Genomic DNA, 24,568 nt, shown 5'->3' with positions numbered 1-24,568 from the left:
CAGAAACTTTTTTCAATAAAATCTAAGACCTGGTTCTGCTTCATGATTGGGTATTTGAATATAGATGCAGCTATTTTGTGTCAATAAATAGGTGCTAATAAAGTTATCTAGCCTTAATTACTGAATTTGATGAAGGCTGCTTGCTAATTTGTGTTTCAGATATTTAAGAGGTTACTGTCTCCACCTACTTGTCCTGCTCAAGCAGCTGAGTGAGGGGACACCTTTCAGTCACCTCAGGTTGTACACAGGGATTTTAGTTTACAGAGATAAATACCCAAGGCTGTGAAATACTTTAGCTGAAGAGTTAGAACAGATTTACTTCATCCAGTCTCCTATAGTATTTCCAGTGAGAATCACCAGCCTTTAGGAGCTCAAAAAGTGTCTGTTTATCTAGATGTTTATACGAACCTGATCTCCTCAGTAGTGAAGCATGATGTGCATTCACATGTAACATGGTCTCACCTCCAGAGCGGTGGCAACAAGCACTTATATTCATATATTTACTGGAAATAGTGTAAACTGTGCAGAGATAGGAATGTATGGTGTCCTATACAGAGAGAAGGCTTAGAGAAGGAACAAATACGGGATCAGAAGCAAGCAACAGGACATCTGCAAGCTAAACTCTTGCTGTTCCTACAAGATTCACGTTGTAGCAATGATTACAGAGCTGCCCACTGCCCTGTTAACCCACGCTCCCTCCCAACCCACACAGATGAAGGCTGAAGCCAGCTGCTAGAAAAATCTCATGCTTTCTTCCAAACCCTCTGTTTGTGCCCTTGAAGGGAGATGTTCCCTGAATGCAGTACTCTATGACAGCCTGCCTGCAGAAGAATCGTGACAGCCGTGTTTTGATTTGGGACTTCTAAAGTGAATGAGTGATAGGAAGATTTTCAGTTCTACCAGACATACATATGTTCTTATTTCTATCAGTCTTTTGCTTATCAGGAGTTATGTAATCTATTTGTGTAGGACTAAGACATTTGATAATTATATGCTTTTCCAATACTGGGAATCAGTGATTAAAAAAAATAGAAGAAAAAAAGCCTGCATCAGAGGCAAGCTCAATTTTACAAGCAAATTTTTCACAAGCAACTCTTTTCCTCCACTTATGACAGCAACTGCCAGTGCTCAAAGCTGCCAAGAGAAAGCTTCCTGTGATGACAGTGTCTCAACATACTGGGTTACTTTTCTCTTATTTACTCAAGTAATACAATTTCAGTTTATACCAACTATGAATATATTTCTCCAGTTGACTAGAAGCTGCTGACAGAAAAAAAGTGAAAACTGAAACTTAATCCTCAATTCCCTTATGTCTTCCAAGTAACTCTAATGAAGTAATCACAAACATCCTTAAAATTTGGGAAGTACTGCAACAAAGACGAGTCTGCAAAATTCTAGTAAATGTCCTGAAGATTGAGTCCAAGGTCTGGCTTTATCATTCCTCTTGCATTGTGATAATCAAAAGGACCTTACTGTTACTCTGTGTAAAGGTAGGTGAAGGGGTAATGTCAAATGCTGCATCACCTGCTTACAGTGGCATGTGATAAAGAAGGAATTTGGACTTTGTACCTTTCCGGTTTGAAGTCAAATCGCTGTTTCCCGTGCAGGAGCCTGTTTTCCTACACAGTTTATTAGATGACAAATTTGAAAGGAAATGATTAAGTAACAGCAAAGAGAATTGATAAGGGTTTTACTCTTCTTCAAGGCTTTTTATAATTTGTTTTTTTGAAAATAATAAAATCTTTAAGGAATTTATATGCATTTTCAGCCTCTGTCAAGGCTGCTGCAGAATTTCCTGTTTTTGTGTTCTCAGAACTGCTAAACTGCTGAGGTTGCCAGTAAAGACCTGGGTGTGTTATGCAGAAGAGGTGGAGTCTATAGCAAATCCAGATTCTTCATTGATATTCTCAAATGAGTATACTGAAGTTTAAGCTATTCTATCTCTAACCTCACAAATGGGGTCAGCTCCCATAGCCACAAGTAATCTGTGCACTAACCCTTTCTGGTTTTCTTTCATCCTGCTATCTTTCTATATATGAAACCATGGATCTTGTTGCATAAGTCACTTCAAAGCCTGCTGTAAACATTTACGCATAAAAAGATGTTAAGGTAGTCTTAAAACAAGTTCTAAGCCCTGGGTGCAGGGCCAGCAATGTGAAACACCCAAACCCTGGAAGCAGCTTTGTTAGTACTTTAGATGTCAAATCCTGGTCTCAGTGTGAGCAGACCTACCTGTCTCCTGAAGTGAAGAATCTTACATGGGTCAAGATCCCGATCAGATTCCCAAACGGAAAGCTGCTCCAGTTTAACACCAGACTGAGGGTAAATACAGGTCTGGCATGGTCAACAGGCAAAAAGTCTGTGCTGTCTAGATAGACTCAGTTTTTATCACTTTGCAAACCTCCCTTGGAATGCAAGTACAACCTGATTGATGGATGCACACAATTCAATAAAACAAATGCTTTTAGCAGACAGGTGACGCAACAGAAACCTTCAAAGATCCTATTATACAGGAACAAATGTGTAGTTAGTATATTTCCAGGTATATATTCTGCAGGAGCTGGGACCTGCAGAAACTCCTCAGTTTTTCTTTGTCTGAGGCAGGCAGAGGAGGTTGAGGGGGCCTGGAAGTGTGTGGACCAGGTCATGGGGCTGCAAGGTGTGGTGCCTGCACACACAAGCAGTCGACACTGTCCTGACACCAGCCACCACAGGTCACATGCAGCAAGACCTGTTTCTTTCTGTGACTCATCAAGCAATTCCTTATACTTCATGGCCATTCTGCAGCTGACAACAGGCCCTGTCTCAGCGCTCCCACCAGAGAGAAGCCAGGCAGGGTCACAGCAGCCATCATAAACCTGCTGTCCCTGAGCACAGACATGGGCAGACCCAGCATTCAGCACTGCCTCAGTTTCCCTCTGTCATCTAATATGTGTGTGAGGACGTGTGACAACTTTCAGTCCCTTCTGTACCCTGGGAACAAGATGAAGGGACTTTGGGCCAAGTGGATCTGCTGACCATGGAGATGGTCCTGGCCATGGAGACAGGCATGGTCACAGTGACCAGCATGGCCTCCAATAGGGCCCCTCAGAGACATCCTCTCTGAGACAAGCACAAGACAACCAATACACAGGGCAGCCCAAAAAACCATCAGGCTTTTGAAGGATTTTCTTTTAGGCAAGAGTCTGTAGACAATTCTAAATAATAGCTGCTGAAGTACAATTACCTGTTTATGTGTGCTGGTAATTAGCTATTGGTCCCGCACACAATTAATGGGCGGACTGTGCAGTACGGGAAATCACATTGTTCTCCTCAGGCTGCGCATGGTAAGTGTCAGAGCAGGGCAGTTTTGCCAGGAGTTATCTGTAAACACCTTCTTGAATTGCAATGAAGTTAAACATCTGGACAGCTTCCAGAGAAGAACAACTGGGCTTAGATATATTTCATGGGAGATAATTTGCTTTCAGGGTACAAAAACCTGCAGCACCCAACCTGCTGCAAAGCTGCTCTCTTCAACAGCACACGTGGGGCACAGCCCTGAACCTTACCTGGGAATGAGCTCATTTATGGAGGGAAAGGATAAACATCTGTTTGTTGGAGGAAAGCATTTCCTACACAAAAGTTGCAATTTGAATCCATCCCCTGTGATTTTTATATTCATGAGATTACATTAACTTCTTAAAACTCTTCTGAAATTCCTACATGAAGCACACCTTAAGATTCTTGAAGCAATCTGATCTGCTTCAGTTTCCCTCAAAAGTTCCTAAGAATAGAACCAGAGCTTATTTGTTGACAACAAATGTATTGCTTTGGCTGCTCTTCTCCTTTGTCTTGGACTGCAGCCTCTTCCAAAGCTTTGATTTCCAAATGACTTGTTAAACTTTACCTACCAGTCCTGAACATAAAAGCTGTACTTTTATGTTTCTTATATGGCATGTGGAATGCGGAAGCTCAACTAACCATGGATGCATCTCCTAAGACCTTTTTTCCTCTTGGGGCTCCATGTGTTGCTGCTTTATGAGAAGGCTGACTGCTTTGTCAAAGCTTTTGTTTTTCCTGTTATCAGAGTGGAATCAAACAAAACGGGGAGTTTCTATGTGGGAGGCAGTGCCAACACTAATCGTTACTTCATCTGCTATAATAGCAGTGGCATAAGGGGCATCCACAGCCAAACTTACTGTTTTTCTTGTTTTTCTGCCAAGAGGATTTCCTGATTCCTGAAATTAGCCCTATTGCCAAGTGATACGGTCAAGTCACGTGGTCAGTAGTCCTAATTACCTCAGGAATACAGGATTCAATCAATGCAGACCAGTTCCTAAAGCAGGGGCTAAGGAAAAGTTGTTTTCCACAGAAGGCCTGATCCATCCATTAATAGCTACTAATAGCTACACTATATATCATATATATACAGTGTTAATATAATTAACTAGAGCATGTCTTTATTTGAAAATTGCTTAAATACTATTCTAATACAGAGGCAATTATGGCAAGAAGAAGTCAGCAAATAACATGATAGCCTATTCCTCTTTCCTGATAACACTCACTATGTTGACATCTGGCACTTTCACACCAGCATGTAACCATGGTGGTTGCCTCACTGTATGTAGCTTTATGTGCATTGATTTATTTAAAGCTGTACACACTTGTAGTGTGGGCAAAGCCTGAGATTTTTGTGTGCAGCAAAGCTGGATATAACAAGCCCAGTTCTTCTCTCATGCTACTGTAGATGGGGATGCAAAGAAGTCACTGTCCTACACAGATGCAGAAGTAGGTTGTTAGGAATCTGGTTTTACTCTAAGCAGTCACTCTTGATTGATATCACTTTATATGACATCAAAGGCCCCTTGTGCTAGGAACAAGAACAGAAAGTACTATTATAACCAAAGGACCTTTTGTGTGTGCTCTCTGTGTAGAACCATCAGCAAGTTTTGGTTATCTGCCCCAAGTCCACAGGTTTTCAGAGGCCAGTGAAAAAATACCACCTGCCTACAATGGCTCGTATGAAGAAACAAGGTTTTTTTGCCTCTGTCTTCTATGACTAGTTAGAAATGGAATTCTGTAGATTTTACATAATTCTCACTTGATTTCCAGTTATAATATTTACTCAAATGAAGAAAGAATGACAGCTATTCGCTCTGCAGGCAGGGATTTTCTGTGTTGATTTATGCTTTAATGTCACATCAATCATCAAAAAGCAGGGATGTAAATAATAAACTTTGTTTTAACGTTAAAGCAACAAATAATATTTTCAAAGGGTAAGTATTTGTTTATTTAATCATAAGGACATCAAAATATACAGTACTGTATCAGTGGATTACAACGTCAGGCCCACAGGTACCTATCCAGGTTAGCCCAGGTTTGAATAAACAGAAATCTTAATTTTCTGTAAGATTTATTAACTACAGTTATTACAGAAGTCTTGTGAAGCAAGGAATTGCCTGAAGAGCCTTGATTTTGGTTTTTATTAGGATTAATTACAAGCGTGGATATAAACAAATATCTGATGAAACGACTAAGTTTCCTATCATCTGAAAAACATGAATCCCAGGATTGTAGGTCCAGCCTGGCGTTAGGGCTGTGCTGGGGACGCGGGTGCCCCCTTGTGCTCCTATTAAAACCTTCAATCGTTTTTAATTTGTTATCCCACCTCACCAGGACAAGAGGAAGCTATCTCAATCATGTAAAGCCTTTGCATTATAGCATTTTAATTTACATTAATAACCAATACGAAGCGTTACTTTATAACCGCTGATTCTATTATACTGCAAACATTTTGCTAATTTCATCTCTATTGAAAACCACAAAAGATGACTTGGTTGTTTTTACATTTAACATTTATCAAAGGAGACTTTTTTCTTCTTTGTTTTTTTTTTTTTCCTGGCTGCTTTAAAGTTCTCTGAAGTAGAGGATTTGTTGCTCATGCTTTCCTGCACAAACTGCATTCCTTTGTCACATGCATCTTTCTCTGCCATTTATTCAATTCACTGCCACCTTCTTAACTTACATTCCCTACCTTCTAGAGACTGAAAATCATCCACGTAACCTTTCTTTAAATATACTACACATAGCTTGATGATCTTTAGAGTTGCTTCCTAATATCTAATCAACAAACTCAGTAAATGATATACCTTAAATGATACACCAATGTTTGCTTTAGCCTCAGGCATTTGATGACAGCCATGTAAAGGGAAATAGTGAGTCTTCTCTACTGCAAGGGAGCTTATAAGTTGCTGTGGATCCTTCAGCAGCCGAGTGTCTCCATTACTTGGATTTCCCAGCAGGTAGGATAGACACTGGATCCGTTTGCACTTCTGCATCAGACATCCTTTTGGAACCCTGTAGAATAAGATATGGAAATTTATAAAGATTTTCAAATGTTTCAGAACAGTTAAGTCTAGTTAAGTCTAGGATTATGTGTTAGAGTTTTGCTCACAGATCTTTTCCACTCATTTCACCTCTCTGCTTTTCTTAATTTGCCTTTTATTAATATGCATAAGTACACAAGCACCATCTGTATCATGGCAATCACAGAAAGCTACTGCTTGGAACTTTGCCTAAATATGTTGGTTATTGTAATACAATTTTTCCAGTCAGCATAGAAAGTAATTGTCTTCAGAAACTGTAACAGATCAGAGACACAATGTTGTGTACATGTAGTGTGGTAGTTCTGGCATAAGTTTCTCTAAAATTTCCCTGGCCTAAACGGTTCAGTGAAACCATGCTAAGAGTCCTTGAAGCATGATTAATAGTGTATTATAGCCAGCCTTGGTCTGCTCTAAGTTAAAGCAACATTAAATACTTTTATGCGTGACAGGTATTTGACAATGTTAGAATGATAAAGCTTTTTTACACTACAAATATAATTCTGGTTTTGGAACCAGTTCAAGACACTAATCTGGCTTAGATGAAGGAAATGCACAGATCTAGCTATACCAAATACATTTTTGCCTAATAATTGATAAAGACTTGGCTGTAGTTTAAGATGCCTTGACCTAATTTTACTGGCCTTGAAACCAACAAAACTTTAATAGGTGATATCAAAATGGATCCATAAACACTGTTTCAGAGGTCACTGTTTGCATCACTTAGGATGCCAATCCTGTTTGTAGCCAGATGCCTAAATCATTACGTGCTAAACTGAAAAAAACAGCATGACAAAGCTAAAGGTGGCTCTCCCTACAATAGGAACTGTGCCGAATCCTATACGAATTGTCCTTTCACACAATAAGTTTCACACTAGAAACCTGACTCATCACTTGAGGTCACCATAGGACTATTCTGTATCAGACTGGGAAAGTGAAAGATCTCAACTTCCTCATCCTTTTCAGGGAAGTAAAAACTGTGGGGTTTTTAATACTGATTAGACTCCACTGATATTCTTTTAACTTTTCACCTTTCAGAATCTAAGTATAAAAAAGAGCAGCCAAAAATCACAACAGACTAAAAAAAATCCTCTGTCTTTAACTGTAATCTTGTGTGGCTCCACTGGCTATAATAGATTTGCTTCTGCTTACACTGATGTTGAATTTGGAAAAAGCTCTAGAACAGATTAAAATTTGTATTGGCCACTTATGTGCAGCAGAAAATTAAAGACATATAAAAAAAGATAATAGTTTCTAATATCCAACAAATAATATCAAATGAGCTAGTCATTCCAAATGTAACCAGCAACCCTAAAAACCTCCCCATCAGTTAAAAGATTTCCCACATTACAACAGTAATGGAGTCTGTCAACTGTAGCTGCTCTTACCTGATGCATGAAGATATTAAGACATTTCTAGACTGATCTAGGAAACAAGATGATACTGTTATCCTTCCTATAAATGGGTGGAGAGAGGAATAAAGGAGAGGGAGCTCGTGAGATAATCCCCATTTTGACTCATTTAGCATATTTGCAGAAGTGTCAGATGTTATTTGCTTATACTACAGTCTCTGCTGCACCCATTTTCAAGGTGGTTGCTGATTAAAGCAGGAAGCTTTGAGGGAGATTGGCTGATAATTCTTGTTAAACAGGTATTTCCAAGCCTGGTGTGAAATAAAGAACTTTGTTCCTGCCCTTTTAACGGACAAATTCCAGCTCTGCCCTCAAGTTCAGAAGCACAGGTACCACTGGCTCATATCTTGCTCTCAGTTACTTTGCATAACCCCTTTCAGTGCTGTGTACATTGCCCACACTTGTGACAGCTAAGCTGGAACATATTATTTTGGGCAGAGCACTTTAAAGTGCACACAGAGAAATGTCACAGTATTGGAATATATATTTTTTTTTTCCAGTTTGTACTCAGGAGAAGTTTGTGTCAGTAAACCAGATACTCTGATCAGAATAGTTTCCACATGCTAAGCACTCCCAGCTTCTGACAACTTAAGTATGAGTTATTCCAGCTCAAAAAACAAGGTCATTAATCTTTTTTTTTCCTTCCACTTTTTCCTTCTAATCTAATCTTTTTAAGTCTCACTAAATAACTTTGCAATTTATATAGCTTATAAATTAATCTCTTTTACCATAGGAACAACCACTAGACCTTATCATCTGTGCTAAAACCATGCAGCCAGGCCATAACACTGTTTGCTTGCATAAGTGGCTTCATTTGTATTTATAGTTTCAGCATTTGTTAACCCAACTGAGAGCAGATGCTTAAACTGCAGTGTTCTCATCAGCTGCATTCCTGCACTATGACATCCTCTTACTCTGTGCCCTTTCTCAGAAGAATCAATAGATTCAGGAGAGAGTGGTGTTAAAATAGCTGCTGTTGAAATAGCTCATCAGAATTTGGGAGGAGCATGGTGTGAGCAGGTTGTGTGAGCAGGTAAGGTCTACTGGATCCCCTGCTAAATACCTCTTGCTTCCATTTTATCAGAATAAAGTCTAATATTTCTGCTGAGTTGTTAGCAGACATTTGAGTTGTTATCTTGAAACAGAAATTCTGGCATGGGTTTGTGTGTGATCTAATATTTAAAGATTAATGGTTACACCTTCCTGGGACTTAGTGTGATCACCTAGGAGATGTGTAGGTTATTTTTTAGGAGCATTGCAGAACTAGATTTCTTAGGTACAGGCAATCTTGGGGATATTCAAAGAGAGGTAGTAATTTTCTGTGAGATATTTTCCATACATAGTTGTTGTGGCTTTTTTTGTTTTATTTTCTCCCAGCTCAAAAGCTCAATAAACTGATCAAATTAGCAATATTGTTGTCAAAAATTTGTTACCTTCTGTTAATGGGAAAGAGAAGCTGTAAGAATACTATTGGCCTCTATAATTGCAACAGAAGATAAGGAGCTATACAGCCAAACTGTCTGGCATACTCCTTGAGCAAGCAAAAATATCTTACAGAACATTTCTACTTTCTCTACATTTATTCTGCATTTTTTTCCCCAAATGATCTTTCTACCTCTTCACAATCTCCTCTCTTGATCAAAAAACTTTTTCTTGAACTTTAAGTCAGAAATACTTTTCCTGCCTCTCTGTTTTTCATGAACTTGCACTTGAAAGCACGTTTCTGCTCTATCTTGTACTTTCTCATATCTCCTTTCCTGGAATAGTTCTTGAGTTGTATCTATTCTTAAACGCTATGAAAGATTTTTGGATACAATTTGATTGACTGACACTATGCAAAATAAAGTGCAATTGTCAACAGACAAAATCTTTCTCATACAGTGGCTACAGAGAAAATTTTGACAAAGGAGAGCTATCAGTTAATTTCAACAAATCTCCACATCAGAAAAACAAATCTCAATTACCTTCAGAAATCATAGAGGTGGTTAACATTTGCCCTATTTCTAGATAACCTATGCCAGAAAAATGTGGCTGTCTTCCTCCTCTCCAGCTGACATAAGAGATCTGTTACTATCATCTTAAGTGGTTTAAGCAGAACTGATTTCACTGCTGGGGGAAGACTGCAAATACCCAGGGCAGGATATGACACTTACACACCTTGTGAGTGTGGGTCAGACGTTACATACATGCACAATGGAAATTTCATATAGAATTTGGAGGCAAATGGGGTGAGGAAAGTGCACATGAGCATCCATGTGCTTGATAGCTTCAATCAGCTGGTATAGTTCACAGATATGTATAAAACAATACCCTAGCTTTTTCCAGATGTGCTAAACAGAAAGATTTCTCCTCTTGCCTTCACTGGGAGCCAGGATAAGTGGAAGCCAGTGGAAGTTGATAATTACTCCAGGTATGTTTCAGGACTTCCTTGCTCCACTGAAACTACAGGAAAATCCCACTGATTCATGGTGGACCAGGATTTTAACCCAGAACAATGAGATGAAACAGAAAGCAGAAATGGTTGAACTGTTGCCAATCAGTATTGCAGAAAGTTATTTTTCTTTGGTTCTTAATTCTCCTTCTAATATGTGATTATTTTGCAAATGCAAATCACTTTCTGTAGGATACTTAGTAATTCTGTGAAATGTGTGCAAATTAAACACTTCTTATGATGTGGAAAAACATCTGCCTCTGAATGAGTCATACTGGTCTGCATGGCAGCTGAACTCTGTAACCCAGTGTCCTAACAGGGTTAATTTAAAAATCTGCATCACTTGACTTTTCTTCTTTCAGACTTGGAGATTGCCTATCCCACAGCCTTAGAAGTAAGGTAGGGAGGATGCAAAAAAAGCTGTATGTCTCGCAGGGAAGCCAGATTCGGTAGGAATCATCGCAGGTAACAGTCAAATCTGCTTAGGTTCTTTATATCACTTGAGATTTGTGATGAAGCTCAGTTTACACACAAGGTTTTCCAAAATATGCTAAAACTGATCCCATAGCTCTGTGGATTCATTGCTGTTGTGGCAAGAGGAGTATCCTTCCAATTTTTATAAAAAGCAACAGAATTCTGCCTTCTTTCTGAGGCTTGAGAGACAGTCACAGGTTTAACCTGTGCTTTTGTTTCTACATTAGCCTCTGAATATGGACAAAAGGAGGGGTGGGAAATCCATCTATTCAATGCTCTGAGGAATTACTACTTGCATCAGTAACACCAAACCTTATAGAAACTCAGATTTCTCAGTATGCCGAATTATTTCATTTCTACATTTCAGGTTTCAGTGAAGGGTAATATCAAACTTAGGGTAAGATTAAACAAAAAAGCAGGGAGAAAAAAACCCCAAACATGTATCTTTTGGTGTGCTTTAACTAGTTTGTAATTGATTACTAACATGAGGTGCTTATCTTATGACCACTATGCTGATTCCCACCCACCTAGTGACATATCTTGTTTTTTTCTCTTTGCAGAGATTTTCCACCTTTCAGGGATGCCTCGACTGCTCTGAAGCAGCAGCTGTAACCTGGCAGGCAGGTTACTCTGGCAAACTGGTGCCATCTCTACTTTTCCATAATGAACACACTACAAATTGTAGGTGGTTCAGTACCTGCTTCAGGAACAGTTGAGTCATCCTTGTAGGCAAGGCATGAACCTCTAAAACAGGAGTGTGGGAGCAATTATAGCTCTTCCATAGTAAACTGTGCCCACTGTGAATCTGTATCCTGAGGCTAAAGTTTTCTCACCTTTGCCCAAAAACTTGCTGCTGTTTGGCCTTAGTCCTGCAAGCTGCTTGTGAAATTGCACTCCATTCGAGCACAAGTCTCACAAAGTTAACAGCTTGCAGGCTGGGCAGTTAAAACCAGCTGAAAAATTACTAAAAAGATAAGAAGAAGTTAACGTACAAAGCCCTTAAAAAACCCTCCAAGTGACTGCCTCTTCTCTGTCTTCTTGAAGGAGGGTTCCTTTGAAGCATCTCCTCCGTTCTGGATGGAGTCGGTCTCGGCTGCTTGCTGCTCCCTGGAGTCTGGCTGCTCCCTGGTTTCCTGTTTGCTGCCTTTCTGCTTGCTCAGCTCCACTGTAGACTTCTTGTCTTTTGAACTCTCTTTGCTCTTTTGGCCCATAGGTTCACTTTCAGCTGGGGCAACTGGCCTCTCTGTGGAGTTTAATGTCTAAAGCAGTTTCAAACAATGGTTATTTTTAGTGTGAAATGTAAACATTTCGGAAGGCGATCCATAAATATATTAAAAAATGAAAGGCCACCTGGCAGGGAGAACTCCTGCTGTTCAACAGGTTTTCATTTACAGAGTTTGGGATGAACTCCTGCAGCCTTCTCTTAGGGAAGGACTCCCAGAGAGATGATAGAATTACTTACATGAGCAAAGACTGCAAGATCAAACCACCCCTGCATGGACTTTATTTACATGCATGTCTGCTGAAGCTGTTTTAGAAGGCAGAGAACATGCATGACAAGATGCAGAGAGCCAAAAGCATGCCAGCTGAGACTTCCCCAGCTTTTGCATCCCAGACTATGAAAGCACCCAAAAAGTACAAGGGAAAGATCTGGGAAAGAAAAGAAGTAAAAGATACCATAAAGCCAAGGATAAAAACAACTCTGCTTTAAAACTACAACACTCCACCAAAACAATTAACAATATTGAGTTTAGCTGTGGAAGGCCACAGTCAAAGAAGATTTAACATTCAAGTGCAAAAGGAGATACCAAATACTCCAGAGACTAGAACAATAACCAAGCATCTATTTATAGTAAAGCAAAAGATTCTGAAACTCAGAGAAGTACAGTCGAAGGGATATGTTTGAAGTTCACAGGAGAAAAATCATATCTGGCAAACAAAGGACAAGGCAATGAAACTGTTTTCAGAGCAGAAAATGACGAGCTGTTTTTCCCAGGAAATCTGTTTACAAATGGGATTTTCTATTTCTTATGCAAAAAATCATATTGCCTTATTTATTAGCATAGTAATTGAAATAGCAAACAAATCTGCATGTTGAAAAGCTGGAAATCTTACATCCACCCTTGGAGCACAGCCCAGAGCTTAATACTGTGCAATTTTCCCAACTCTGAGGATTTTACCACGAGTCTTGAAATATTTGGTGTCCTTCTAAAGGCCTGAGGGTTATACACATACACGACAAACTTAGCTTTCATTCAAAACACGTACATTTTTAGACATCATGATTTCAGAGAAAAACCTGAAAGCAAAAACTCTGAAGAAACAGAATGCAAATACACCTCTCATGTCTATTTAAAACAAACCACTTCAAGCCTCTCTAATTTTGGAGAAACAAGAATGAGAGCAAGTAACAATACTACCACTGGCCTTTTTCTCTTGAAGCACCTTTCTTCCTCAGCTAATTTTAAAATACCCCACTTTTAAATTATTAATCCTTCAGCCATTTAATACATTCAGTGTTGGCTAGTTCAGCTTAGGTCCTCAACAAAGTATGTGCTTGCATTTAACAATTTCCTTTCTCAAAGGACAGATGTATGTGGGTGTATATTTTCTTACTTCTGGATTTGTCTGCTTTTAGACAAACTAGTCTTTGCTCTAGTTCTGCAGGAGATATGTGAAGATAGCACTTGAAACTTGGAGATGTGGGTGTGATCAATAGCTCCATACCCTACTGGCAGGCACCATCTCAATTTATTAAAGCAAAATCAATAACCTTAAAGTACAGAGAACTATCACCTGGGGCTCCATCGCCACCACACACTAGCTGCATCTTGTTCACCTCACTCGAGGAGACTGAACTGCTTGGATGCATTTCTGAGTGTCCAAGTAATGCAGGAACAAGGACCAAAGGACTCCATAAACTCGAATTGAGTTCTATCTCTTTCTGACTCATTCTATCAGACAAGAAGCTCTCAGTTGCTGAACTCATTGGTTTGCTGACAAGATCCTTCTTACGCTTTCATTAGCTCACTTCTGAAATGTTTCTCTTTGGGACAGTTGTAAATGTGCATGTTCAGTTCAAAAATAACTACAGCGCTTAAAATATAATGTTGAGACTGGATATATCTGAGTTCAAAGGTACCAGAACAACTTTTAACCTTTACTAACACTCTGTGGGTTTATTCTGTGGGTGTAAAATTAGAGTTGAGTCTTGCTCACCACACATGTTTAACTGTGGAGGTGCCTGATAGTTACAGTATTGCAGCCACATCCAAACTGGATGCGACAGGACTATTTCTGTGAGCAGGTTTTGGCCTTTGATGTTAGTCAAAACGATTAAAAAAATATTCATAATACATTTTCCAGGCAAAATAAGAAAAAAAAAAATCCCAATCAGATAATCTCTTTGAGGTGTTTCATATTAACCTTGAAAGGCAGGAAATTGGCATATTTTATATTGATGGAAGCAGCTCAGGAAATACAAAGTGAAGCCTATGAATAATGAAACATGTTAACGTTTCTTATTCTAAAGGGTGATCTGCACCTGACAGATTGCTTTCACTCCCTCAACAGCATTGCTGAAAAAAGGAGAAAGATTTAACAGGATAGTGTTTTCCTCCGTCATGTTACAGGAGACTTTAATCCAAGGTTGCCTTTTAAGTGCAAAAGGCAGACCCTGGAATTTCTGCAGATTTTGGATCAGGTTGTAAAGCATTTCTGTAGCATACAGAATGGCAGTGCTGAAAAGCAAAAAAGAATCATGGCATTCCAGAGATGTGATAGCATAATTTAAGGAGATCTAAAAAAGGAAAAAGTCAACAGCAGATACAGTCTTCCTTGAGCTCTTCCATGTTATAAAACTCTGCCAATCTACATCAGTGTGAGCAGGAGAAGGAGGAAGAATAATAAGTTGATTTAAAAAACAAAAGGAAACAGGCTGCTAATTAAAATAACAAAATAATAAAGAGCAGATCCAGGACTGTAACTTTTAGTCCCTTACCCACGTCATTTCACAAAGCTGTTGTATGAAATAAGGAATAAATGTCACAAGACATGACCATCTATATTTGGGGTTCTTTTAGAGAAATATTTCAGAAAGATTAACCTTAGTGTCATAGGACATCATGAAAACAGGAAGAACAAGAACATAATTTTACTATTAATTACAAACGGAAATTCTGAAGGGTCAGTTTTCAATACAACTTCATTTTGGCTCCCAGGTTAAAGGAAACCCTGTGTCTATATACATAACCCATTTCTCAGTGTAATTATTCTTGCTATCTTGACTTGTAACAGACGAGGGTTTCACTCTCAGAAAAGGTAACTTTCTAATGAAAATGTGATTTTTCCAAGCAATTCTAGAGCCATAAAGAGCAGAATATAAAGGTCACATCCAAAGTTTTGGTTTAGTTTTTACAAAGGTAGAATTAAAGAAAAAAAACTAAATAAGAAAAAAATATTTTCACATCTTTTGTTAAATTGCAGTGAACAGTTTTCATTCTCACTTTCACTTCTCTTCTTTAGTTTCCACCTAAATGATCCTTTCCACAGCAGACAAGTAAATGAACAAAGTAAACATTCTAGCTGTGTGTATTTAGTTTTACTGCCTAAGCCAAGGTACATGCAGAAAGTAAAATAGTAACAAGAGAGATAGGAATAAAATTGAACATAAATCCACAATTTTTTTAAGAAAAGGAAAAAAAACCAATTTAAAACAATCTGACAGTGACCTTTCAAAATCTTGCTTAATAGTATAAGTAAAATAAATAGATAAGTAAAGAAAAAATGTAAATATATGAAGCTCAGTGAGCATGTAGCACTTTTCTTTCAATGATTTTTATGTTTCAAAAGCTAGAGTTGTATGGAAGAAGGTCACAACAACCCATCACCAGAAGATAAAAAAATCCGGGCACTTACTTGGTGACTGGGGCTTGGGCCATTTACCTCTTCTGTACAGGTTGTCCCTCCATCACCCTTGACTGACTAAAATAACAAAGGATTATAGGACTTCTAACTGAGTTCCTGTTTGAGGCATTAATTCAGTATGAAAATACACATGAATTTAAAAAATGCAAGGTTTGATTTCAGGATATTCTGTACAACCCCAAAGCAAAACCAGACATTCCAGAAACTATCAATGTTTTTGAAATACCCATGTTTCCAGGGTGGACTTTTACTAGTTCTTTTCTATGTGAAGTGACTGTCTTTTGCAAGCCAATTTCCCCATTAAGGCCTGAGAAATATGAATGAGGTCTCAGCAGCCCAGAGATCATATCACCTGGTAAACAAGACACTGTTATCAGCCCTGCCACTCAGTTTTCTAGGAAAGAGCTTTCTACTTGCTTTTCAGAGGCAAATCTGTTTTATAAGATCTAGTGGGACTTCCTTTCTATTTAACTATCACACTAAGTGCATATTGTGTGAATAATTAAAATCCACTCAGCTTTAGAGATATATTTTTTATGTTTTATCATCAGCATATTTTTTTTTCAATTTTACTTTCCAGTTTATACTTTCTCTCTCCATATATCTAAGCACTGACTTTTCTTGGTGTCCACTCTTCCCAGCCTGGACAATCTCAGCAGACCTTCAGGCTGCAGCACTGGCAAGTCATTAACAACAAACTTTGACCCTGAAATAAGTTTTTAAGGTATGATATCCTGTTTCTATCCAGATTTAAAAATGAGAAAAACTTGTTTGACAAAACTAGCTCAATGATAAAAAATTACAAGCTTTGTGACAATTAGATTAAGGTTAACTTACAATTAGTAACACAAAAGAAACAAAAAGGAACAGTATGTACATGTTTAATTAATAAGCACGTTAGAGGGTTCAACTTGATATTCTCCTGAGTACTGTATAAGCCACAGAGCTTAACAGTAAAGCATAAAATAAACTGCAGAATTTCAAAGTGCCCAAATTTAAATGTCATTTTTCATCGCATAAGTTCAGTGAAAACAATGAAAGGATGTGACTTTTGTTCTAAAGATAGATCAGGCGGATTTGTGGTTTTCTGCAGCTTCTAGATTTGTCACTTGAAGCACAACAGTATCAGCTTCATCTTATGTATGGTGTTATTGCAAGGACCTATTTCAGTCTCTGATTTTGCTATAAAACCCCTGAAAATCAATATGCAGCAGCAGCAGCATGATAGAATGTGAAACCACTCCATTCATTATTTGTCACAAATGGTGGGAAAAATACTCTTTCTGGAACATGCTGCTGCACAGTCTCTTGCATGTTTATGCTCGTGACTCTTTATCTATGTAAGGGGTTGCAGAAATGGAAGGGAGGAAGCACAATGTGGTCTGTCTTAACATTACAGGATAGAAACTCAGTCTGAAGTGAATGAATAGGTATTGTAATAAGATCTAGTTTGTATTTCTATTTCAATAAGTTTTTAAGTGCCTTGAGAAAAACAAAAAGCCAGTTTGTAACAGCAATCACTTTGTTAGCCTTTTTTCCCCTAAGAAAAAACAAAACAAAACACCACCAAACAACAAACTGAAAAGCCCTGCTTTAGACAACCTTCAGTAATCCATCTCTTTGTATTTTTTTTTTTAATAGAACATAAATAACAGAATAAAGACCTTGGGATCTTTGCTTAGATAAAGTTCCCTCTTGCCTTCAGTGAGACATATATGTAACAATCACAAGGATTTCTCTCTCCTCTTATCCTTGCCTTTGGTCGTTTATGATTGTTGTTGCCAAATGATTCCTGAAAGGGTTTTCTGCTTTGTGCAGCACTAAGGGTGGATTTAAATCTTTAAATGGAGAAGAATGGGAACAGGCCATAGTCTTACTACATTGTCCTGAGTAATGAAGGAATATTAAATTGAGTCAACATAAAATAGATATTCTTGGTTCCAAAAGTGATTTATCACACACAAGTTTATTTATGCAGGGAAGCAGGCCAGCACAGACACTGAAGACAATTTGGAAATAATATTTCTTATTGTTTTAGATAGATACATTCTGCTTGGGAGCATCTTCATCAATCCAGAAATATGACATTTGCTTTGCAAAACCATACTGAATACTATCTTAGACCAATCATGCTACCAGTCAGCTTCCCTGGTAAGGACAAAGGCCACAACCTCTGTTTATAGTTGGCAATTCTTCTCCTTCTGATTAAAAAAAAAGAAGCCATTTTACACCCTTATCTCCACAAAATATCTGCAAACAGACATTTTGAAAGGAGTTACCTTACTTAGTTTTCCATCTGTTTATATTCTATGGAGTGTATCAGGAACTTTCAAGGCTCACATCATCTCACACATCTGGATCCTAAGGGGCTCTCAGACCTGCTTGCCCCTACCTGAGGTGACTAAATCAGGTGTAGCTGTTTCTGTCAAGACATCTGCATTGGATCTGATATATCCCACCCTGTAAATAACAACATAGCTCTTTGATATTGGTTAACTGAGGCATGGGTGATTTTCATCTGGAAACAGAGGATTCACATAGGTGTGGCTTGCTTAGATAAACAAGCAGTGGTATTTCTTCACCTCTTGTTGAATCACAGAGCTTCAAACTAATGCTTTACACCTTTCTTTCAATTTGCCAATAGCTTTCACATCATTAGTTAACCCTGTCCTATTTTAGCCACAACAATTACTTCTGTAACATTTGCCATTGCAAATAATTAATCAGAATTAAGAAAGGACTTCTGTTCTGAGCAAGTCAGCAATCTTCAAGATACATACTACCTTTCCAAAGTAACTGACTCCCAGTTCTCTCCGTGGCTATCCTTGTGTCAATAACGGCTACCATAGCGCTGTAGATCTAAACATCTGTTTGCTATTGGCCTGTGCTCTCTGAGCAGAGTATGTCAAAACTGAAGCACATCGAAAAGAACCAATTTGCCTGTCAGAGGCTCACAACAGACTGAAATAGAATTAAATTTAATTTGAGTCCCACTCTTGAATAGTAAGAAGGTGGTAAGCTACCTTTCCTTAGGCACCTGGGCAGTTGGCCTGTGTAACTTACTTGTGGATGTTATCAGCTTACCTTGGGAGCATCTTCTGCAGGCAGAAGAGAAATGCAAGAAACAATCATATTAACATAAAACTAAAAGATGACCTCTTTCAGCAGCCAGAGCAATAATCCATCTATTGCCAGGCTGAAGAGTAAACCATAAAATGTATCAGTAAACAGGAGCCTTGGTCTTATCAAAGTCCTGCCACATTCCTTCTTGCTGACAAGCACAGTATGTTTCAGAGACTAAGTACTTGTGCTTGTTAACATCCTGTCTTAAAAGTATTCATGGACTGTTCCATCTGCAATGAGACAGTAGTGCTCCAAAACGACCTGCTGGATGAGTTAGTGACCAGCATACTATGCATGGCATGGTCTGTATAGGCTCTGATACCATTCCAAGGCATACTCTTGCCCAGTGTAACCTGTGGGAGGTGAACACAAGGTACATTCAAGCACTGGCTGTGGTTTGTCCAGATTTGCAAGTGAAAGAGGTTAAAAGACTTTTTTTTTTCTGCAACCACAGGAAAATATCATTTTATCTCTGGTGCTTCAGGTAAGAGGTACTAAGCATTGAGTTCATCCCACAGGTAGAAAGCAAAAAGGCATGATCTGACATCAGGACCTTTCTGTGCTTCTCAAATGTACATTCACATTGTGGTCAGAGCTGCAGCAAAACTGTCATACATCTGAGTTTTAAATTACTCAGCAATAGTATGAACAACAGACTAAGGACATTCACATGAGGACAGTAGAGGCTCTAAACTGCAAGGCCCCAAAACATGCAAATACTTTGCTCCGAATCCCACAGTTACTCTGCTCCTGGAATGTGAGTTAGCTGCTCCACAGCTGGCTTGGGAATTCCTTCACTTTATGGATCTCAAGAGAAAATTACGTGGAAATTGATCTTTTCTGAGTGGAAATTATACCTTCCAGTAACCAGGCTGCCAATATAACTATTTGGAGCAATACACCTCTCTATAGTGTTCATCTCGGCTCTCAGCCCCACAGCACTGCAGCTTTCCCTCTTCCTTGGGAGGAAATCAAGCCTCTGTGAAGGGAGATGAAGGTGTAAATGGAGAAGTCAACACTTAAAACATTTGGAAGTCTTAAACGTTTTGTGCATTTTCAGTGCTCACCATTAGTTCAAAAGCTCTACAGAAGCTGTTTGTTCAGCAGTGTCTTAAAATCCCTCTATTTGCTTTAAGAATCAGAAATACTACCTAATGAGACAGGTGACCTGGTGTCACGAAGCTGTGTGGCAGCTACATAACATGGCAGTGATCCAGTAATCTAGAAGTTATTCAGAGGAAACAACCTGGGACATACTTCAAGGACAATAGATTAATTATCCATCTGGAAATTGATAGCCAAAAGTAGAGCAGATGAATAATAAAGGTTTAAAAAGCCATAAAAGCAGTTACATAGATAATACAATTCTCCTTCCTAAGAGGACTGATGTTTGCCTACACGCTAATTCTATCTTTCTAGGCCAAAATCTGGATTAACCCCTTGATCCAATTAAAGTGGCATTACTGCCACTGCTTTTAACTCTTTTCTTCCTGGACGACCAAAATAGGTGTGGCAACAGCTTTATTTTTTAATCCATGCTAATTTTTTTGTTAGAGTGACATGATGTGAAGACATGTTTGCCACAGATGTCAGTGTTTGATGTGCATTGCTCCAGGGACATCTTCTACACACCTAGCACGTGCCATGGTGACAAGTCTTTATGCAGGATGAGCACAAGTCCCCTCAGATTTTAGAATAAGGTTGAGACTTTTCCAAACTGACTAATTTTGTAAAATCTTATGTAGAATTAAAGGCACATTAGGTGCACAATTCTTAGCTGATATTAAGAATTTTAGCTTGGATGTTCAAATATGCCAGAATCACTATGAAGTGAAGTAACTCTTAAGTACAAAAAGTAAATGCAGCCATCATGGGTTGGGCTGAGGCTAACAAACAACTGACTAAAAGAAACACCAATCTTTTAGAAATAAAAAATGATTCAGGATTTGGGTTGTTGTGTGTCCCTTCTGTGGTTTGACTCACAAATTTTAACCTTTGGCAATGTAACAGTTCACAGCTATATGTACCAGCAGGTACCTGTGAGCAGACAATCCGGGAGATTTATTACATTACATGATAAGAAACTATGTGTTTTACATTTTAATGTCTAAGCTACTCTGACACTCACACCATGTAGCTGCCTGAAATTAAACTAGCATTGATTAAAATAGAAATCTTCCATACACATTTATAAACTTTGCCAAAACAAATCAATTGCTGTTTAAATTCCCAAGGCCTGCTACAGTTTTAATCTAAGAAGTGCTTTCTGGATTTTTTTGAGGAGTACTGTCTGGCTGTCCTTTGTGCACAAATCCATCTGGCAGCTTCATACCTATAACCATGAGGCAAAACCAGCTATGTTATCACCTCAGTGGTTTCCTTCTTTCATCAGTCTTCTTCTGAGAAGGATTAGATCTTACTTTGTGCCTTTCTTTTTGCCATCTCACATATAACATCTTTGAAGCAGCCACTGTATCCTTTCAGGTAGAAGCTTATCTAACCTACATAAACTGGAAAAAAGTTTCACTGCTAAAAATATGACGCCCTGATGCAAGCACAGGATTAGCAATGGTGCTGTGCAGGGACATCTAATACTACTAATACATAGTTTCTTCTAGGAGTGTCTGCCTAGGTCTTATCACCCAGAGATTCACACCCACTGTGTTCAGTGTTGGGCCTCTCACTAGAAGAAACACACTGAGGGGCTGGAGCATGTCCAGAGATGGGAAATTAAACTGGTGAAGGGTCTGGAGCACAAGTCTGATGGAGAGCAGCTGAGGGAACTGTGAGTATTTACTGTGGAGAAGAGGAGGCTGAGGGGAGACGTGATTGCTCTCTACAACTAAATAAAAGGGCATGGTTGCTGGTCTCTTCTCCCAGGTAATGAGCGATGGGACAAGAGGAAATGGCCTCAAGTTGCACCAGGGGAGCTTTAGATTGGAGATTAGCAAGATTTTTTCCCCTGAGAGGGTTGTTAGGCATAGGCTGCTCAGGGAGGTGGTGGATTCCCTATCCCTGGAGATGTTTAAAAGTGATGGTTTAGTAATGGGCTTGGCAACGTGAGTCGTTGCACTCAATGATGTTCAAGGTCTTTTCCAAACAAAACGGTTCCATGACTCTGTGAGGTTGAAGGCTCCCTCAGTGTCAATCACGAGTGCTGCCTCAAACCCCGTGAACTGCCCTGTGCCACCTCGGCGGGGAAAAGGGCGCAGCGGGGAAAAGGGCGCAGCGGGGAAAGGGCGCAGCGGGGAAAGGGCGCAGCGGGGAAAGGGCGCAGCGGGGAAAGGGCGCAGCGGGGAGCACACGGAGCCGGGGCCGCGTGGAGCAGTGCCGGGAGCGGCCGCGAGAGGGAGCTGCAGAACGCGGAACGCGCGGGGGGGCGGCGGGGCCGGGGCGCTGACGGGCACACGCCTCCCGAGAGGGGCACAGCTCCCGCCTGCATTCCTGCAGACAGGTAGCTGTCTTCAACCGGCTTTCTTCAAGAACTGCACCCCCGTCCCCCCGCACTGAGCACATCACACTCCACTCTTGAGATTGTCTCGCTTACCAGTTTAAAAAACTTCCTCAGGTTTGCTTTGGGAGTTTTACTTTCTTCTCTTCTAGGTTTCACTTCTGCAGCTTCTGGGCTCTTACTCTCATCTTTGTCAGGAGCTGCTGCTTCTGGAGAGGCGTCTGCTTTCTCGTTGCTCACGATCTCTGCTTCTTCCGATGCGTTCTGGGGTTATTTCAGGCAAACATTAAGAAAGTGGAAAAAACATTCAGATGTAATCAGTGAGAGTTTGTTTGTTTGTTTTTTAAAACAGGTTCCAATCAAAGTACTTCAGCAGTGTGGTAAATTGGTACATCAGAAACAAACGTTGCATGAAAGCATTTTCAGTGTTACTATATCTGTAGGGGTCTCTTCAAGGATTGGATTAATCTCAATTCAAGGTATATAAACCAGTGGGATTTTAAGCACTTGCTTAAACTCAAGCAGCAGTTTTGCTTGAATTGCAGTTCGCAAAGACAATATTTTTTATTACAATTTAAAAAGAAATGTAAATTATGTACAGTAATATGTGACCCGAGTAGATGACACGGGGAAAGCCAGTAAAAATGAGGATCATATCCAGGAGTTTGCACACAAAAGAGGGAATAGGATTAAACAAAACACATCATGGACGTTATGAATTGTTAAAACTCTGTTTAACTCTTTTCTTTGTGAAATAGAGAAGTGCAACATCCTTGGATAAGGCACAGTGTTCTCAGGCTGGTCACATTCACAATGTCATCTCCCTCAAAGATATAAATGATTTCTTGAGGTACAAGGTAGTTAAATAGCTCATCTGTTACTTCATCTAATCCCATGGGTCACAGCCACACTTTTTGATAGCGTTGACCCTCATGTGAGTTCAAGAAAAGTTGTTGGCTACTCAGCAACTTTGCCTTTGTAGAAGGATTTTGGGTCCCACTGAGCTTTTGCGAATTACTGGAAAGTTCCTTCTGTTATAATAGTACTTCAGCCAGAGGCATGCAGTTGGTAATTTCCTCTGAAATATGGATTGCCATAAGATTTATTGATTAATCTCCTGCATGTCTCATTCCATAGCCTTCTCAAGGCTATCCTGGGAATGCTCAATGTGTTTAACTGAACAAGACCTGTGCAATGAATATGTGAACAGGAGGCACATTTCTGTTGTAGCATGAGGCTGAACATTCATTTCCTTCTAGCTTTTATAAATGGTAAGTAATATTCTTCTGTGCCCTCAAGAACCACTAATTAATTCCAGTGTAACTGTACAAAGATGTATCTTCCTTTCTGCCATAAAAAGAAGCTATTATGCTAATAACCAGGTAATTTAACCTGGAGCAAGCCCTTTATAATTTTGCAGCCTTTTGCAGGAAGATGTGGAACATTATAAATGCAGGATAAGTTACACCCTCAGCCTCTAATACTGACTCAACCAGAAACAGTTACCCTAGGTATCGGCATTTCAACACACATGACTGCTTAAAAACACAGCACAGTTAAAACTGAAACTTATACTATGGCTCCTATAGGCAAGAACTACTGTAAGTAAATCTCAGAATGATATTTGACAATTTTTACCTTTACTCACAGGAGCATACATGTAAGTCATACTCATGGTTACTCTGACCAAAGGAATTTTAGCCATGTGGACATGAGAGCAATTTAAAAGACGATACCAAATATTTACCCTTGCTCCAGATCCTGGTGCACAGTGGTGAGGAATGGAACCTCCAGCAGCAGTGGCTAGTGCTACTGCCCTCATATACATTTTAATTGTTTTAAATTTGATGATTCCTATGTAATATCTTTGATATAGAAACCTCTACACTGCTAAATCTACCACCAAACTGTGTCCCTCAGTACCTCAGCTACAAGGCTTTTAAATATCTCCAGAGTTGGGGACTCTCAGTCTCCTCTTCTCCAGGCTCATCATCTCCAGATCCCTCACCCACTCCTCATAAGACTTGTGCACTCCAGGTAGTTTAACAGCCTTTGACTGATTTTTTTTCCTCCAGAAATTTAGCTGGACATTTTCCAACTTGATATAAATTCTTGACATCCAGCAGCCTCCTGTGACAAAGGATTCTATAGCTAATGTATGCTTTATTTTTCAAGAGCACTTTCTTTTTGCTTGTCACCAAGTAACTTTATTTTATACTGTACTACTTTCATTTTGAGCAACAATTGATCTTTCCTGATTACTTTCAGTATTACTGTATTTGTTTTCTATGCTGTTGTCATTTCCTTTCCCTTCAAAAAATCCTAATTTCTGTAGAGTCTTCATACAGAAGGCATTCAATATATTTATGTAATTTTTCTGTCAATATTA

At 39.2% G+C, this 24,568-nt stretch overlaps 1 protein-coding gene across 6 annotated transcripts in view; it reads right to left on the bottom strand.

Moving 5' to 3' along the window:
- Positions 1–5,245: 5,245 nt before the first annotated feature.
- Positions 5,246–24,568, bottom strand: part of BCAS1 (brain enriched myelin associated protein 1) — a 53,390-nt gene continuing 34,067 nt past the window's right edge. For 3 of the 6 annotated variants that reach the window (XM_062009019.1, XM_062009023.1, XM_062009020.1), the window contains 4 exons: positions 22,276–22,443; positions 15,597–15,662; positions 11,672–11,938; positions 5,246–6,336 (listed from right to left, as the gene is read on the bottom strand). In XM_062009019.1, the coding sequence (XP_061865003.1) occupies positions 6,262–6,336; positions 11,672–11,938; positions 15,597–15,662; positions 22,276–22,443 (576 nt within the window). In that variant the 3' untranslated portion in view covers positions 5,246–6,261. The remainder of the gene's footprint in view (positions 6,337–11,671; positions 11,939–15,596; positions 15,663–22,275; positions 22,444–24,568) is intronic. The other 3 variants (XM_062009024.1, XM_062009021.1, XM_062009025.1) reach the window with 3 other exon arrangements.

Source organism: Colius striatus, chromosome 16 (assembly GCF_028858725.1).
Source record: "Colius striatus isolate bColStr4 chromosome 16, bColStr4.1.hap1, whole genome shotgun sequence".
Taxonomy (NCBI): Eukaryota; Metazoa; Chordata; class Aves; order Coliiformes; family Coliidae; genus Colius; species Colius striatus.
Note: the sequence above shows the minus strand (reverse complement) of the source record. Positions and strands in the feature narration are given on the sequence as shown.